The sequence below is a fragment of the Colletotrichum siamense genome (genome assembly GCF_013390195.1).
Source record: "Colletotrichum siamense strain Cg363 chromosome Unknown KSG_Cg363_contig06, whole genome shotgun sequence".
NCBI classification, from domain to species: domain Eukaryota; kingdom Fungi; phylum Ascomycota; class Sordariomycetes; order Glomerellales; family Glomerellaceae; genus Colletotrichum; species Colletotrichum siamense.
Window position 1 is genome coordinate 2,906,275 of NW_023501019.1, and position 17,032 is coordinate 2,923,306.

Genomic DNA, 17,032 nt, shown 5'->3' on the forward strand with positions numbered 1-17,032 from the left:
AAGAATATCGATTTTAGTTCCATCATACCAAGCTGATGTTCATCTTGACTTGATGACATATTTGATTATGTATATAGCTATCTGTTGAGATTCTGATGACATTGTTAACCTCCCGTATTGCTGCAAGCTCACCCCCAAAGTCCCTTTTGTGGAAAGCTCATTCCGATGTGAATATCACCCGCCGGATGTAAGCAGCCAACGAGGAGCTAATCAACGACAGGTCTCCTTCTTCACGACTGCGTTAACCGAAAATGGTTCATGAAAGCCGAATTGCCCAATCAGGACGGCCGGCCCTCGGCACTGGGAGTGGGTACGTACCTGTTCCGGGAAGCGGTCCGGACCCCAAAGACCGGGGTAAGTAGGTAGTCGGCACCACCAAGCCACCATAGCTAGCCCTAGCAAGTACCTCGTAATTGTCCCCTTTCTGGCCGTGTTATTCGCTCGCATGCTTGTTCGTCAAAGGAAACAGGTTTTGGTTCCAGATGTCTGTTAGAATCGTCGAAGTTGGCCCCCGCGATGGCCTCCAAAACGTCAAAAGCCCGATTGACACCGGCAACAAGCTAGCGTTGATTGAGAGGCTTCGCCAAGCCGGTCTCCGAAACATAGAGATCACTTCAGTTGTGTCTCCAAAAGCAATCCCGCAACTTGCAGATTGCCGCCAAGTACTTTCATCGGGTCTTATTCGAGAATGGCTACGATCATCGTCGGACCTGAGGCTCCCCGTCCTGGTGCCAAACACCAAAGGGCTTCAGATCGCGCTGGATCACGGTGTCCGGGAAGTTGCCGTTTTCATTAGTGCAACTGAGGGATTCAGTCGCGCCAACATCAACTGTAGCGTTGATGAGGGAATTCAACGGGCACACCAGGTAGCAACAAAGGCGGTTTCGGCTGGTCTTGCTGTTAGAGGGCAAGTCAGAAGTTCTATACACATTTGTGGTTGTTTGTTCGCTGGCTAACCATTTTTCTGTGGCATCAGATACGTTTCATGCATATTTGCCGACCCGTTCGATGGTCCGACGCCGTTATCCGCCGTCCACCGCGCTGTCAAAGCCTTGTTCGATATGGGATGCTACGAAGTCAGTCTCGGGGATACTCTGGGGGTGGGAACAGCACCAGATGTACGGCGGCTGGTCGAATTCCTCAATCGCCAAGGGATTGACCCGTCAAGACTAGCTGGGCATTTTCACGATACATATGGGCAGGCTTTGGCAAACGTGTGGAAAGCCTACGAATGTGGCGTGCGCACGTTTGACAGCAGTATCGGCGGCTTAGGAGGCTGTCCCTTCGCGCCGGGAGCCAAGGGCAACGTGGCAACGGAAGACGTCGTATATCTGTTCGAAAATGCGGGTGTGAGCACTGGGATCAATCTGCAGAAGCTTGCGGAAACTGGTGTGTGGATTTCGAAGGTGCTCTCGAAGTCGAATGATAGCAGAGCCGGGGCGGCTTTGTCTGCAAAAAAGGCATCCAGAAACACCACATCCTCCAAGACATCCTCCAAGACATCCCCGGCGTCGACAGAAAAGGTGAATTGGTCACTTGTGCGAGAAACCAAGCGTATCCTCGTGTACCGATCCGGGGCAACAGGCAACATCGTCCTCAACACACCGCGTAACGGCAATACTCTCACGTCTCAAATGATCGAAGATTTCCAGGCAGCTTTCAGGACGTTCGAAAACGATTCATCCATATCACGAATTGTAATCAGCGCGAACGGCAAATTCTTCTGCACCGGCATGGACCTCAGCCAGGCCGCCCTTGTTGTTGGTAAAGGAGGCGATGCAAGCTTGGGCATTTTCAAGCCACTGAAGAGCTTGTTCGAGCTAATCGACAACTCGAGTAAGGTAACGATCGCGTGTATCAACGGCCCGGCCTTTGGCGGTGGAATCGGGCTAGCATTTTCGTGCGACATCAGGACATGCCTTTCTTCGGCAACGTTCACTCTCTCGGAAGTCAAGCTGGGTCTCTGCCCTGCAGTGATATCCAGATACGTGATCCGCGAATGGGGCTTGGCGCTTTCACGAGACGCAATGTTGACAGCAAGGGCGGTTTCGGCATCTGAGCTCAAAGTCCAGGGAGCCGTATCGTTGCTCGCCGACACACCAGCTGAGCTGCGCAAGACGGTTGAACAGCTGATTCGCAATCTCCGTCACTCGTCGCCTGGGGGCTCCAGGATGTCGAAGGATTTGGTAAGACTGGCATGGTCTCATGGTGGCACAACTGCCCAAGAAGAAGGAGTTGCAAAACTCTTTGAGTCAATGATGGCAACTGGTTGTGACGCTGTCCTTGGTATCGGGGAGTTCCAAAAACGTAACAAGGTGGACTGGGATGAATATGTGGCCAAGGCACCTCGCGCAAAGATTTGACACAAACATCCATAGAATACCTTCAAATTTGGTGGTCAAGATATTATTACCGTAGAAAATCTTCTGAACATACTTCATCATTTCAATCAACATGCCAATGAGACAGTGTGACCCGTTGATGTCATGGGATGGAGACCTTCGCGTTCTTCCGGCGGGGTTCCGAGCCAGCCGGGACGAGCCAGAAAAATCTCACCAAATCGCCAGCTTGCATGCGTCAACTTGGCCTCCCAGCCCCAGATTGCTATTTCCAGCTAAATTTCTGGGGAAACGGCAGCGACGACAAGGATGGGACTAGATGCCCCCACGTGATCATCCCGACCTACCCCGCATCGAGCTCAGGACGACCGGATATTGCTGAAGCGCCCTCTCATCGGAGTTTCAACGTCACCGATTTGATGCACGCAAGAAGGCTAGATTCATACTTCAGAACAGCATCACTGTTCATACACTTACAGCATGTCTGAAGACATGACAGAGACAGGATGGATGACATCCGGCTCCCCTGAGCCGAGATCACCACCGGCCAGCGGGGGCATCAAGCGCATCCGCCAGGCCTGCACGACTTGCAGGTGCGTTTGGGGAGTCACTGATTTGGAACTACAGTTGCTGATGATCATCTTTCACTTCACAGGCAGAAGAAGATCAAATGCTCTGGGGACAAGCCAAGGTGTGGTAATTGTCGACGCAGCATGCAACGGTGTTCTTATGAACCATTCTCGGCGACGTCGTCGGCTCTGTCTGGAAGCGCATCAGCAGCATTCTTGGAGATGATGAATAATGTTCGAATGAAACTTTCTTTATATCTCTGGATTACTTGGGCTAATCGCGTCACAGTCTGCGCTTTTCCAGCGGATTTCTGCGATCGAGAGCAAGTTGGCAGAACTCAGTGGTCAACCACCAAAGGAGTCATGGTAGGGCTTTATCTCCATTCAAGCTCGCCGTACGATGAGAGATCATGACACTCATATACTTCTTTTAGCACATTCGCCGGCACCGAAACAACTTTTGAAGCTGAGCCACAGTTTCCAAACGACGACGCGGCAGACATCTTCAACCTGGAAGACCAGGTGTCAATATCTCCAAGCGGAAGCTCTCGGGACGCCCCGACAAATGACGTGTAAGTATTCTCTGGCTTTTTGAAAGACAATTCTTTGAAACAGCTCTGTTAATCTGCATTACAGGGACTTGAGCAAGCTACCCCCAGATTCCGTGATGCAGTCCTTGATCGACACATATTTCACGCACTGCAATAACCAACCCTACGGCTATTTCCATGAAGAAACTTTTCGACAAAAACTGGCCGATAACTCCTTACCTAAATGCGTCGTGCTGGCTGTTCTGGCGTCATCCATGAGGTTTTCGGATCATGAGTATTACGCTGGAGTAAGGGCCAAGGCAACCGAAGCTTACGCGAGAGAAGCCTGGCTGTCGGTACTCGCGGATCATATGACAGCAGAGGATTCGCCCGATTTGCATGTTGCCCAGGCGACAAATATTCTGGCTATCATCGATTTTACATGTGAGTTGATCTCGTAGCCAATGATTTGCTTGTGGTGGACCGGCCAGCTGATACCAGCTTTAGCAGGACGAACCAGCTCTGGGTGGCTGAAGATTGGCCTAGCCATCCGAATAGCACAGGATCTTCAGTTGATGAGAGAACCCAGTGAAACGCTGTCTATCATTGAACAAGAAGAAAGACGGAGGTGTTTCTGGTCGATATACCTCCTCGACAAACTCGTTTCATGCGGAAAAGATCGCCATCTCGCTATTTCAGACGAAGATTGCAGTGTCCGGCTACCATGCGACGAGACCACGTTCCGCATTGGGGGTTTGGAAAGGAATGTGACTCTACACCAGCTTCATGACTGGAACACGGACCCCTCTTCAGCTCGCGGAAACTTTCCCATCGCGATTTTAGCCGGCTCTGCTCTGGGACGGTGTACACGAAACGTTCTCCACGACCGCGAAGTGGATGGTGTTCCTCCATGGGACTCGAGGTCGGAGTACGCCTCCATCAATTCCATTCTACTTCTAGTCGAGTCTCGTCTTCAGATGGACCAAACCTCTATCGACTCTATCGTTGAAACGAACAGGACAGAAGAAGGATCCATCGACCATCAAGTTGTGGGGCACGTCATATTTGCGCGTACGGTGTTCCACCTCTGCCACTGTCTCCTAAACCACCCATTCCTGTTACGCAGACGGCTACGTGGACGGAATGGCCAGGCTCCCTCGAGCTTTCTCTTACTTGCTTTCCAAAGAAGTTACGACCACGCACGGAGTCTAATCAACGTCCTTCATGATGCAGCAGCAGCCGGGTGCCATCTTGGTGCCTCATTCTATGCCTACTCCGCGTGCTTAGCTGGCAGCACTTTGTCACTCAACATGCACGCCGAGAAACATCATGGAGGCCAGCGATCGGCGGAAATGCTACGCGCCACCCAGGAAAGCTTAAGCATCCTCGAGAAGATGGGCCAATTCTGGGACCATGCTTCCAAGATGGTAAGTCGACCTGATGCCCAAATAGCTTTATCTTGGAGTCTGACTGATATGATTCGGCAGCATCGTCGACTTTTAGCTTTCAACAGTCACGCTCATCTCTTCACGTCACTATTCAATGCCCACAAATCTCCTGATCTGGGCCCAGAACTGGAGGCGGCGCTGTGGTCTATGATCGACTATGGTTCCATGTGCCGCGATTCGAATCTCTCTGTGCCGAGTCCGACACTTGTCCTTCCGTCAGAGACACCCTTTTCAGTTCAGCTCGAACTTAGTGAGGATCAAGGCCTAGGCCTAGCAGATAGCCCCAGCATGGTGTTGTCGAATATTGACTCTACGGCGATGAGCTTTGATACTCCTAGCATTTCGTATCTTTTCGAGTTGGCATCTAGCGGCGGTTAAATAGCGGTCTTGTCCGTGGAGAATCCGTAGAATATTCGCGAACAACTGTGTGGTTTATATGAACTCATGTTTGTACATCGATTACCGTTATCATAGGTTGGCGGTTGGTTTGAGATGTACGTTTCAAGCGGGTTGAAGGGGCGATGGTGCCTATGCGAGAACAATCTTACAAACCAAAGAAATGGCAAAAGGGAAAGCAATTTATTCGCATCTGTTCATGATTACTGAACTCGCTCGCAACTGTGCGAATGAACTTCCGCTTGGGATTGATGAGAATGGGGTCAACATCTCGCGTAATCCCTTAATCTCGAGTCGCGACTCAGCGTCCAAATTCCTAATGGTGTGCATCGAGGACAGGAAGCAATGATTTGATTGCAAAACTTGGTGAGATGCTCGCGCTGGTCCGATTAGAATCACTGCACCGCTTACCAAAGGGGCAGCAACTCTAGCATCGCGTCCGGAGCAATCCGGTGCTCACATCGTAAAGGGGGCGGGTCCGCTGTCGCACAGCCGGAGTGGTCCGTCTGATGGATATGGCATCTCCAGGCAGCGACCGTAGGGCGCATCCGATGTACAGAGAGTCATCCAGCCAGTCAAGTAATCTCGTAAAGCAATACGCGCCCTGTAGACGAATCTGTGCCGGCGGGAGTTGCCATTTTATGATGCGCAAAGAAGGTTACTGTACGTAAACGAATGAGACTCTGCGCCGCATAAAAAGTGGATAGGCCCCCAGATCTTCGCACATTATCCCCTGAGCCCCGCCCTTGCAGGAGATTCCTCCAATCGCATCGAGTCAGCGATTCATCCGAACGGTTGTGGTCCGACGGGATAATTACCATGCAACTGGAACGATCATGAAAGCAGTATATTGCGGAGTCAAAAGTTCCTCAGACACGATAGCGCACGTTCCAATGACCACAATCGAAGTTTCGAATAGAGACCAACATGCCTCCCACACGGATAAGTTCCAGACGCAATGTCCCCTCGATTGTGTATTTGCGCGGGATCAAGAGATTAGCCACGATCATATAAGGTTATGCTTATCCTCTTTGTGTTTGTTTAGCGTCGCTCAATAGACTCTTCGATACCAACCCCCAAACAGTCTTTTCCGAATCGCATCAAGTCTATTTCCGGCACCATGAAGGGAATCCAAGCAACCGTCGGCGGCATGATTGCTGCACTCGCCAGCCTTGCCCAGGCAAACTCCGACATCGTCACCCTGTTCACCAACGGCAACGCTTACATCCAAGAGGCGAGCGCAACTCTTGTCCTTCCCGAGCTGCCCAGCGCCATCTCCGGAGATGTCGCCATCTGGAGCGCCATCATGATGCAGAACGAGGCTTCCTTCCTCCAGGGCGTTACCTCAAACTCTCCGAGCGGGTATGGCGCAATCAACGTTAACGATTTTTTGGCGCATCGCTGACGATCCATGTTAGATCTTACTGCGAAGATGGAGGAAAGAATTGGTGCAACTTCGCGTACACCCTGGTCGGTGCGTATCACTATCTGAAGCCGCTCTCGAATGCGGCACTTGATCGACCGGCGCTGATCCGTGACTAGGCTCAAACCCCACCGTTGGCACCCCCGTGAAGGCTTCCGCAGGGTCGACTGTAAGAACTCACTGTAAGCGAGGCCCCTCTTCGTTGTCGGCATATCAAGACTGACCACGGTTATAGACAAGCTGAACTCGTCGACCCAGCTCTGGGACCAGAACGTCTATGTCGACGGCAAGCTTGTTTCCACCGTCAACACCAGTACGTCCTTCCGATACAAGACTAACATTTGGCTCCGCCCAATGCTAATTGCATCTGCACAGGCAAGGGACAGCACGGAAACATCTTCTACATCTCAATCGAGTGCGCCAGCGGCGGCTGCGCGAATCACCCTGCCCACAGTTTGTCTCACTCATCACGTCAACCAAAGCCCGAAGCTAACTCATTCATAGCCTGGAAGGATGTTTCTATTGTGCTTAGCGAAGCTGACAAGAGCTTTGGACACAGTGGAAGCTGGGAGCATGGTGCCACCGGTGGTGCCATGACCACTTCTGACGGCGGCAAGACGTGGAACATTGCTACCCTCAACATCCCGGCCCAGAAGGCCGAGTAAAGGGACGGTCACTGGCATGATCATCATATTTCTTGAAGTAAATATTCTCAATCCAATAGTACATACTAGGCATCTGGCTCGGCATCGTGATTCCCCAGTAATTTCGTGTCCATATTGAGGAGATTCACAACGTGCCTTGGCCGTTTCTTGAGGAACAAGCTACCATCCATGGATGATCAAACAGGAAGAGCTTTGTATGTTATGCCAAGTCTGCAAGTGAAAATGATTGCTTGCGACTCGGTGACGGATAGAGGATTCCCGCTTGTTCGATGTCATTGACGGTTTCCATCATTTTCACGAGGTATCTCACTTGGATAGAGGGTGCAGTACGACCCCTCAATGTTCGTAACTCCCTCTGACTCGTAGTTCCGTTTCTGAGACGGTGACTAAGTCAACAACGGTACGAGACTTCCCATCTTACAGACATTCAGGGTTTTTATTGTGTTGGACAATCCTCTAGAGCATACAATGCTCATGGAACGCCCGAAGGCATGCTGATGAATGGCCAGGACAAAATCCATCGCGGCTAGGGTCTTTGGTCATGACTTTCGACCATCAGACGTGACCGAAGTCTAGCACCTTGCACGACATCCCCTCATCCATAACTTCAACAGTCACGGTCAGTCTACTGAGAGTCACTTGGGAGAGATCAAGCTAATTGTGGCAGACCAACTAGGGTTCTGGTATTGTATTATGTACGGAAAGCAACAATATGTACGTGTCGAAAAGGCTTTTACGCTAAATACTCGCCATGATCAAACCCCTGAATCAAGATCGAACTCAGTTGGATCGACTCAACGGTCACACTGAGACCATTTAGGAGACAGAGATGGAGATGGCGGAGGTCTTGAAGACGGCGTTGGTGCCGGAGAAGGGCTCGGTACCGGCCTGGAGGGAGGTGACGACGTTGGTGTTGGCGACACCCTGGCTGGAGACGAGGTAGTCGAAGAAGCCCTTCAGGTCACCGTTGAAGCTGGCGATGTTGCTGGGGGCAACGAAGGAGAAGACGGTGGTGTCGCCGTTGGGGCCGGAGAAGAGGCTCCAGGTGGTGCCGGCGATCTTGGGGGAGGCGATCTTGGATCCCGTGCTGGAGATGGGGCCGGCACCGCCGTAGGAGCCGAGCCAGATCATGATCTCGTACTTGTTGTTGGCGCCGACGGAGGGGGCGAGCCACAGGTCGTAGGCGACATCAGCGACGATGTTGGAGCCAGTGTAGCTGGAGTTTTCAGGTCAGTAAGGCGACAGTAGTAAATGCTTCGAAGAGAACACTAACCTCCAGGTCCACTTGGAGGGGATGGACTTGATGGCAGAGAGCTGCTTGTTGACCTTCTCCAGAGCAACGTTGGAGTAGGACTTGACCTGGCCCTGACCGCCAGCCCAGGTCCAAGAGGTAGACCAAGAGACGGAGCCGGAGCTCAGGGAGTTGAAGGTGGTGCACTGAGAGCCGGAGGTGGCCTGGGCAGCACCCCAGTTGTTGTGGTAGACGGTGTAGGCGCCGGTGGCGAGGGAGCCGAAGGAGTCGCACCAGGTGGTGGCGCGCTTCTCGATGGTGGGCGTGGGGCTGGCCATGGCGGTGGCGGCCATGATGGCCGAGACGAGGTAAGAAGACAGCTGCATCGTGAATGGAAGTCTGCAAAGAATGACTGGTTGAACTGAAGCGAATGTGTGTGCAAGAAGAGAACGTCTGGTTTGTAAGGAGGATGGACCAACAATCGGATGCCAAGATCAGCTCCAACGGCGGGAGGGCGGCAGTTGATATACTCACAACATGCTAACGAACGTCAGGGTTTGGCAAACATTTTCCTTCCAGAACGAAGACTGGTCCCTCCAATTACGGTGACGAATGCCAGATGTGACGTTAGTGTCCGGCCACAAGGTGAGTGTCTGTCGACGCTGGGCCCCGTGTCAACCGGGATGCCGGAGCTAAGCATCGGACGGAAAGCTTGTTGCGGGCTTAGCGGGTGCGCCGCTGGGTGCGAAAAGAATCAGGGGCAGTTTCACCTTAACAAGACCTCGGGTTACCGACGTCCAACGCTGCCCACCACGCGGCGCTCTACATGACTCCACCAATGGGGTAAGTGGGCTGGTTAATCTGCCCGTTACGTTCTTGTCAAGTAAATGTGGTGTTGCGCCAGCCAAAAGGGCTCTAGGGGAGAACTGAAAGCCGTGTCATCCCGGCCACAACACACCCAAAAGCAGAAGGTTTGCGACCGTCGAAATTGAGCTTTGACTCGTGTTCACCCGATTTTGGACGGCATTAATAACCCCCCAATCAATACATTGGAAAGCCGATATCGAATGTCGGTTGCGGAATCCCGTGCTCGGGAAGGGGGGAAATCGTTTGTTCCCGGGGCGTTCCATGGTTCGGCCTCGAAAAACATTTCGTCGTCTCTCAAGATCAGAAGAGCCTGAAAAGGAGGCTAGGGAGTTCCCATGGTTAGCCGATGTTGCCGTGTTGTTCCCTGCGGCTTCACCAATATTTCCCCACAGAATATATATGAAGCTAACTCCGTGTGCTGGATAGACCATTGCCACATGCACTGCTACTTTATGTCAATCCGCCCCCCCCCCGATTATCTTTGCTTTTGCTCAATGGCACTTAATATCGTCCTGCAAAATTCAGTAAGACAACGTCATTGCTAGGGGACGCCATCAAAGGTGTCTTCGCAGTCGATGACTGAACACTCCGACGGACACTTTTCTCGCCAAGCAACTCGATCGCTCTCGAGACGCCGTATTCAGTAAAAACCAATTTGGCGCTAGACTCAAGAATCGAAGTCATCTCCGTCGGCCAGCCCCGTGATGCTCACCGTTCACAAAGAGCCTCTGCTTCCCCACCGGATCGTTTGCCCCTGATGTATCCCTTGCAGCAAGGCGCAGACACCTATGCCGGCAATCGCTCACAATGCCGCGCCAAGATAGGTCTGGCCAGCCCGTCGGCGAACCTCCCCCAGATTACCAGGATGCGGTCCACGCGCCAAGCACGCCTTACGGCTTGTTTTGCTCCGCGCGCCGGGAAACAGCTGCAATGATGGCTGCAGAGCCCATCGATACGGCCGCGACAGCCGTCTAGCCAAATCGCATTCTCGAATGCGTTGCGCTGTGTTTGAAACGCGATGATCGGTTTTCCTGCGAGATCAACTGCCGCGTCAACCGGTCTGCATTCCAGATGCACCTCGCCGCTTCAATGACGACTACTGGTGGACAATCCCCCGATCCAAAGCTTAGCCCGGCGGGTAGCCGTCACACTGAAATAAAGGGGGCTTAGCGAAGGGGCACCGAGTGGGCGGCGCTAAAGTGCCGAACCGGCCGGTCGCCGGCGACCGAGATTGCCGCTCCGGAGCGAGCCTGCAAAACACCCCAAGAACTTGCTCAAAAGGCCTGTCATAGGCCTGGCACACGAAAGAAGCCATAGCAATCCGTTTGTCATCCAATTGCTCTCGGCCTGTCAACCCAGGTTCAAAAGGAAGACACCGCCAATTGCCTCTAGAACACGACTCTCGAGATGAATGCCGGTCGACCAAAACATCAAAAAGTAATCTGACCGTGCCAGGGCTCGAACCTGGGACCTTCTCGGATCAGGTACACATGATGTGAACGAGAAATCTTAACCAACTAGAACACACAGCCGGATCTTGAAGCTATTCCGTTCATAGCCAGCTCAAGTGGATGTCGATGCTGCGCTGCATCGTAAGCGAGATCAGCGCTGATTGGGTACGATGAGGGACTTTCCGCGCCCCGTTGCGGCTTCGGACAAATCGGGCAACTCTTGTTTGACCGAAAGCTAAGTTGATGAAAAGATGCGGCACATACGATGCGTAGTTGACAGTCACATTAAGCTTAATCAGGTGACTGAATAAACATGCTGCCCAGTTGTCCCAATTCGTGTTGAGAGGCCAGTTCTGGCTAGTTGCCGAAAGCAAAGATCACATTTCTCATTTCGCATATTGACACGCGCTCCACTAAATCACTGCTTTCAGCACTGTTTGACTCGTAACAACATCAAAACTTTTGTTTTCCACGTGGTCCATGCATGCCATGACTTGACGATAACTCATCCCTTGTCTTCCTCAGAAGTCTGTGCTTCTAGACCTGCTTTTTGTCGCTGTTCCCGCATTCGCTCGAGTATGCCCACGCTCAATGATGTGTCTAAGTCTTCAACTGTTTCCTTCATGGCGTCGGCGATCTTCTCCGCCGGATTGCATTCTGTATGCTTTTCGTAGCAAGACACGTAAGACAACACCCGCTTCACTGACTTGAGCAGGTCTGCAATACTTTCATCCTGCCTCATTTGCAGCTCTGTTGCCTTGGAGCCTCGAACGTAAATCAGTCCCGCGAACAAGCTTCCCAGCACGACATAGTCGCACTTCTTGTTTTTGGTTATCGGTATGTCAGAGATCCCTGCGCACATCCATTTACCCTCGATCAAGCGCTTGATGAGCTGGTTGATGTGTGCTGGTAACTCTGATGCTAATTGGTTGCGCATTAAGCGGATGTTTTCTTGCCGAAGGTCAGTATGACAGGAATCTAATCTGAGATAGCAGTTTCGCTCTTACCTGAAATCACTGGAGAGCCTAACGCATCATGAAGATAATCGTCCAGGCAAACTCCATCGGCAGTCATAATGTGCCCGCCTTCGTGCACCACACATGTGAGGGTGATATCGGTGAGCGTCCTGACGTATAGTCTCTCATCACCCAGCCCCCACGCAATGCATGCTAGCATTGCGAGACTGTGCCCATCTCTCGCGGATTCCAAGCTGTCGATAACGTCATACCAGTGCCCGATCCATGGCTGCAGAACTTGTTCCATTTCATACATGCTGGCGAGGCAAAGGGAGTTGTACATCTCCGAGAGGGATGGTCTCTTGGGTACCAAGTGGAATTTCGAGTGGATGATATTGAGCAAAATGACCAGCCCATCAGATTTCTCGTATGGGCATGCGAATAGTGATGGCGTCCAATACCAATCTTCCTCTGCCGTTCCGGTCTCCTCGGCGGTTTCAGCCAAAGTCCGTCTCCAGAATGGCGATGCTCTTTTCAGGGCATTTGAGCAGACCCGAAATGCTGGGCTTTCACCAGAATTTGGGCTGCATCCAATTCGAAGAATGAGATCACCGTAGGGATCGACCTGAACCTCGTCTTCATCGGCAAAAGTGTCTTCGGACGGTGTTCCCATCCACTCGCTCTCCATGTCGGCCTCGAAATCCTCTCTGACCACAGCCGGGCGCAGAGCCAGTCGTGTGACGCCCGTCATGATGTCGTTAGCGTCGTCGTGATGTATAGAACATGAGCTTCGGAGGTTCTGGTGAGGGCAGCATTGGGGGAAGCTGCAGCTGATGTAGGAAACGTCGTCGCGTACGAGCGCCGCTTAAGCGCCCCCAACCAGGATCCCAGCTCGGGCGCGGGTCACGGGGTTTCGAGCACGACACACCTAGAGTTCTGTGTTGCGAACCTTACGTCGACGCAACTCTGCCCACGGCAGTGCACCTGATGTGAGGAGAAACGCACGGAGGTGCCAGTTTTACGTAATGATACACGCTCAGCTACAAACAGACGGCGCTGGTTGGGTAGCGAGACTTGGCATCTCGTACGAAGAAACACCCAAAACCAAGGTTGTCAGTGACACGTTCAGCGATGGACCTCGCTTGGCGACGCAGAATAGCAGCATTTCGCGGGGGACGACCCGGACTCCGTTGGTCAGACGGGACGGTCCCGAAGGCTTGGCACTGCAGTGCGGAGGGCCTGGGCTTCTGCACTCCTACGTGCGAGTCAAGTGGAGTTTGCGTCCGAGCTACTGCGTAGCAATACGTCATGGCACCCGACGGGATTTGAATGTTTGAAGGTTTTGTTTCGGAAAAGCTGTTGGGGTTCCTTATGTCCTGCATTACGAGTCCGCTTAGTAGTGGTGGGTAATGGTGGCCCGTTGCATCTAGTTCCGTGAAACGCGGAATGGACTAGACGAATCATTGTCTATACAGTGAACAGTTTAATCATGTCGGAACCCGGCTGTGAGGAGAATTTCAGCTAAAACAAGCCACAAGTTGACTATTCTTTATTTGGGTCTCTAAGTCTTTCAAGTCTGCCGCGGTCCATTAGCCGTGAGAAGGATGCATCTACGTCTGTAATCTCTTGGATAGTATAGGCTTCAAGTTGACAGCTGATAGGTATTGTCCGACGTGATATAGTCAGATAATATTCAGACAGGTCCTGCCTTCTTCTGTCAAAATTCAGTGATAGATGGGGTTGCTGCCCAGGCGGACTGCTATTTAGGTATCAGCTATCAGAGTTTCTATTTCTCCTTCATTGTTACCATCACTCTTACATCGATACCGTCTCTGTCAAAATTAATAATCACGAGTCTTCACCCCTTCAACACTAACACGTTGGAATTGTTGTTCATATGGTCAGGATGAAGACACGCCGGTCGCGCAAAAATGCTACCACGTTTGATTAAAAGCTCTCTTACCTGTAATCATCTTCTTCTTTTCCACAAACCAAACGCCCCAACGGTCGCTGCCGTCATCGTAGTTCCCACAAGAATGATAAAATCACGCCATTTCCCAGCACCGTATCCGGGCTGAACCCCAATATGGTCATTGTTCTGCAGGACAGCTGCAGCGATATATCCCGAAGCAACTCCAATGACACCACGGGTGAAGAGAAGAATTCCAGACACGAACAACTCCTCGCTTGGGCGATTGGGGTCGTCAACAACTACTGCAGCCATATGACTGCGCAAGACCATAAAGCTGAAAGCAAATGCACCAAACAGTATAGATGTGACTACCATGTTCCAGTAATATTTGCCGAGACCCCAAACCACGAACACGGCGAAACTGCTGACGAGGGTACTCATCAGCATGGGCACCAAAGGCCCGATCGCGTCCCTGTTGTCGGTATAATTAGGTTAGCCGGTAGCTCATGCGCAAATGCGTTTGATCATAATAACTGACGTTAGGGCACCGATTGATATCTGACCGATGATACCAAACAGCGATAAGAAAGTGACCAATAGAGCGCCCTTTTCAGGCGAAACACCAAGGTCGGTCGCAAAGCTGGGAAGGTAGTTGGCAGGTAAGTTATTCGCCAGGCTTTGAAGTGTCATAGAAAGGACAAACAACCAGAATGTTGACTTCTTGAATATTCTCTTCATTGAGTACGGCTGTTGAGACGCTGCCGCTACCTCCGCCTTGCTGTCACATCGGGAGCGAACGCAGATGATGCCAAGGGAAATAATGACAGCTGCGAATGAAGTCCATCCTATGAGGGTGGTTCGACGACCAAAGCGCTTGAGAAGAACGGAGAATATGGGCGAAAGACCTGCGGCAGCAATGTTGGGTGCGCCAAAGCTGTTCTAGTCAGCCATTCGTCATTTTCTACCCAATATTTTGCAGCTCACAAGATGCCATTGGCAAGACCACGTCGTTTTAGAAACCATTCGTCCACGAATGTGAGACACGGCGCAAATAGCAGGCCGCTCGATAAACCATACATGAGTCCCTGTGTCATAATAACCTGGACCGCCTTCGTAAAGATTAGTATTGAACTACATCGTAGCATCACTAGACGAAGGACTTACAGATGTCGAGAAAGCAGCACCGATAGAAGATGCTACGACTAGAACCATCCCGCTCCACATCATGTGAAACTTGTATTGAGGGTTCGATGAAATGATTTTGAGAATCAATGGCGGAAGCGTTTGAAGAAGGCCCTGTATCTGCTGAGTCCTTGAGAAGGAATCCATGAATGTTGCTTGACTCACGACTACTAGTAGGCCTGTGGAAGCTACTAACTGATTTCCTTCGAAAGGAGGCGTCTTGAAGTAGTATTCTCGGAAAACACCTTGAGTAGCTCCAAAGCCTGTGACAGAAGGACGTCGTCAATAGCCTCAAAATGCCGGAGGTTTGTGGGGAAAAGCACCGCTTACCCCAAGTAGCCATAGCGATGGCTGACACAGCGACGAGGCTCGTCCATGCCGCCCTCCCACGATCGCGGGGTGGGAGATCATCGTCGGAAAATAATGCCTCATTTTCTAGTGCAGCATTTTCAGGCGATACAGGTGGAATATTCACCGCTTTGTCAGCTGGTGCCAGATCGGACCGGCCGTCTCTGGTGGATAGCATTGTAGTTGTCGATACGAGATTTTGATTCCGGCCCGATCGTTGGGCAACTCGGTAGAAGTATATTGTAACGAAGCTGAATGGATTTGAAAGACAGAGCATGAACGAACGAAGCAAATTTGGGCAGTCAAAAAACCAGACGTTGAACATCCTTCCTCAACCAACACGAAGGATGCGCCCTGCATGACCCCCATGCTTAGACGAACGCCCGACGGGGTTGCTAAGACCGGCGCATTCCGAGACGACCAGCTTCCGTTGGTTATCCCGCACCCTATGTGAACCGGGGATGAAGCGCCGGTCAGAATCTCCAGCGGAAGTCGGTAAATTGCTGGCTGATCGGCTATCGGCGCATGGCAAATGACGCTGAGTCTGCATGCTGGCGTTGTTTTTGGCGGAAAACGGCTCCAAGCGATTGGTTGGGTCGCCTATTTGACTTCTCAAATAGTATCAATATCCTCACTTCTAGGTTCTCGTCTCTTGACAGCATACTGTCTTAGCAGAATCAAGCTAGGCCTGCCGCCGCATGGCGCAGTTGGTTTCGCTAATTGATACAATCAGGGGGGCGAAGTTCCAACGATTCATATCGACTTACTACATCCTGATGGTATAAAAACTCTCCAAAACCTTTCACGTTCACGGCGACAACTCTATTGCACGAATTTCGATCTCCTACAACGTCTAAATTGGCCACACGGCCATCCAACATGGGTAATCAGCATGGAGGCTTATCGACGTGCCCTCTTGGAGCGGAGGCCCCGCCGGTTTTGGGTCGCCTGCGGACCCTACTGTTTTCCACATTTTATATACCGCAAGATGAATCATATCTCTCTCTCATTTTCGCCTGTAAAAAGCTGCACTGCCCTGAAATTGGGTAGCAATCACAGTTGACATTGACGACCGTATCAAGCAGCACAACTGATCCTGACATTATCAAGAAAATATCCACCCATGAGATACCCCCAGCTTTAAATATGTAAGACATAGGCTCGGCCACCAATGACGACATGGTTCGGCCCGTTACCGTGAGCTACCTTAGGTAGGTTAGTTGTGCATCATCACAGCCGGTTCTGCGGAAGTCTGTGGAGTCTGACAACCTGACTAGCATCAGAGACGCCTTTCCTTCCAGAACGAAGTTTGTACCCGAATTCAATTGCAGTGTCTGAATTGAAAATCTTTCAAAATGTTCTCGGATTGGTGTCACAAAGACTCAGACCAAGACGGTAAATGCCGGCCAGAGCTGAGTGAAGCTAGCCTACATAAGGTTAATCATGCCGCGCGGGTGGCATGATTTCTCTCGCCGTTGGACCGTTCCGGACGACGAACCGGGAAGGTTGCTGCGTTGCACTTGACATAGCCACATGGAGATAGCCTTGTAGATGGAATTTAGGCAGCGTCGGAGCGCCAAATTCGGTAATGCCGCCGTGGTTATGCCTGGCAAGGCAGAGCTAATCCCAATCAAGGCCAGTTTATGACTTATAGTGCTTGATGAAGGCTTGCTGAGACTGTGGCGCCAATCTGGCGCTAGAACGAGAGCGGTCTT

General features: G+C 51.6%; 6 protein-coding genes across 6 annotated transcripts; 3 read left to right on the forward strand and 3 right to left on the reverse strand.

The window, feature by feature from the left end:
- Nucleotides 1-1,061: 1,061 nt before the first annotated feature.
- Nucleotides 1,062-2,363, forward strand: AFT6-1 (Enoyl-CoA hydratase AFT6-1; the record flags this gene model as incomplete). The annotated part of the gene is made up of 1 exon (XM_036641601.1): nt 1,062-2,363. The coding sequence occupies one exon, from the start codon at nt 1,062-1,064 to the stop codon at nt 2,361-2,363; it is 1,302 nt and encodes a 433-aa protein (XP_036492673.1).
- A 2,385-nt stretch (nt 2,364-4,748) lies between these two features.
- Nucleotides 4,749-5,264, forward strand: CGCS363_v009753 (uncharacterized protein; the record flags this gene model as incomplete). The annotated part of the gene is made up of 2 exons (XM_036641602.1): nt 4,749-4,865; nt 4,926-5,264. 2 exons carry the CDS (start codon nt 4,749-4,751, stop codon nt 5,262-5,264), a joined length of 456 nt encoding a protein of 151 aa, XP_036492867.1.
- A 1,138-nt stretch (nt 5,265-6,402) lies between these two features.
- CGCS363_v009754 (uncharacterized protein) lies at nt 6,403-7,370 on the forward strand (the record flags this gene model as incomplete). Its single annotated transcript, XM_036641603.1, has 6 exons — nt 6,403-6,644; nt 6,701-6,756; nt 6,825-6,887; nt 6,941-7,018; nt 7,081-7,158; nt 7,210-7,370. The coding sequence occupies 6 exons, from the start codon at nt 6,403-6,405 to the stop codon at nt 7,368-7,370; spliced, it is 678 nt and encodes a 225-aa protein (XP_036492865.1).
- An 816-nt stretch (nt 7,371-8,186) lies between these two features.
- On the reverse strand, nt 8,187-8,954 carry xgeA-2 (putative xyloglucan-specific endo-beta-1,4-glucanase A; the record flags this gene model as incomplete). Its single annotated transcript, XM_036641604.1, has 2 exons — nt 8,187-8,586; nt 8,644-8,954. The coding sequence occupies 2 exons, from the start codon at nt 8,952-8,954 to the stop codon at nt 8,187-8,189; spliced, it is 711 nt and encodes a 236-aa protein (XP_036492828.1).
- Nucleotides 8,955-11,424: 2,470 nt separating this feature from the next.
- On the reverse strand, nt 11,425-12,626 carry CGCS363_v009756 (uncharacterized protein; the record flags this gene model as incomplete). The annotated part of the gene is made up of 2 exons (XM_036641605.1): nt 11,425-11,870; nt 11,927-12,626. The coding sequence occupies 2 exons, from the start codon at nt 12,624-12,626 to the stop codon at nt 11,425-11,427; spliced, it is 1,146 nt and encodes a 381-aa protein (XP_036492868.1).
- Nucleotides 12,627-13,844: 1,218 nt separating this feature from the next.
- On the reverse strand, nt 13,845-15,312 carry Slc16a8 (Monocarboxylate transporter 3; the record flags this gene model as incomplete). Its single annotated transcript, XM_036641606.1, has 5 exons — nt 13,845-14,259; nt 14,326-14,721; nt 14,772-14,896; nt 14,952-15,232; nt 15,300-15,312. 5 exons carry the CDS (start codon nt 15,310-15,312, stop codon nt 13,845-13,847), a joined length of 1,230 nt encoding a protein of 409 aa, XP_036492866.1.
- Nucleotides 15,313-17,032: the final 1,720 nt, after the last annotated feature.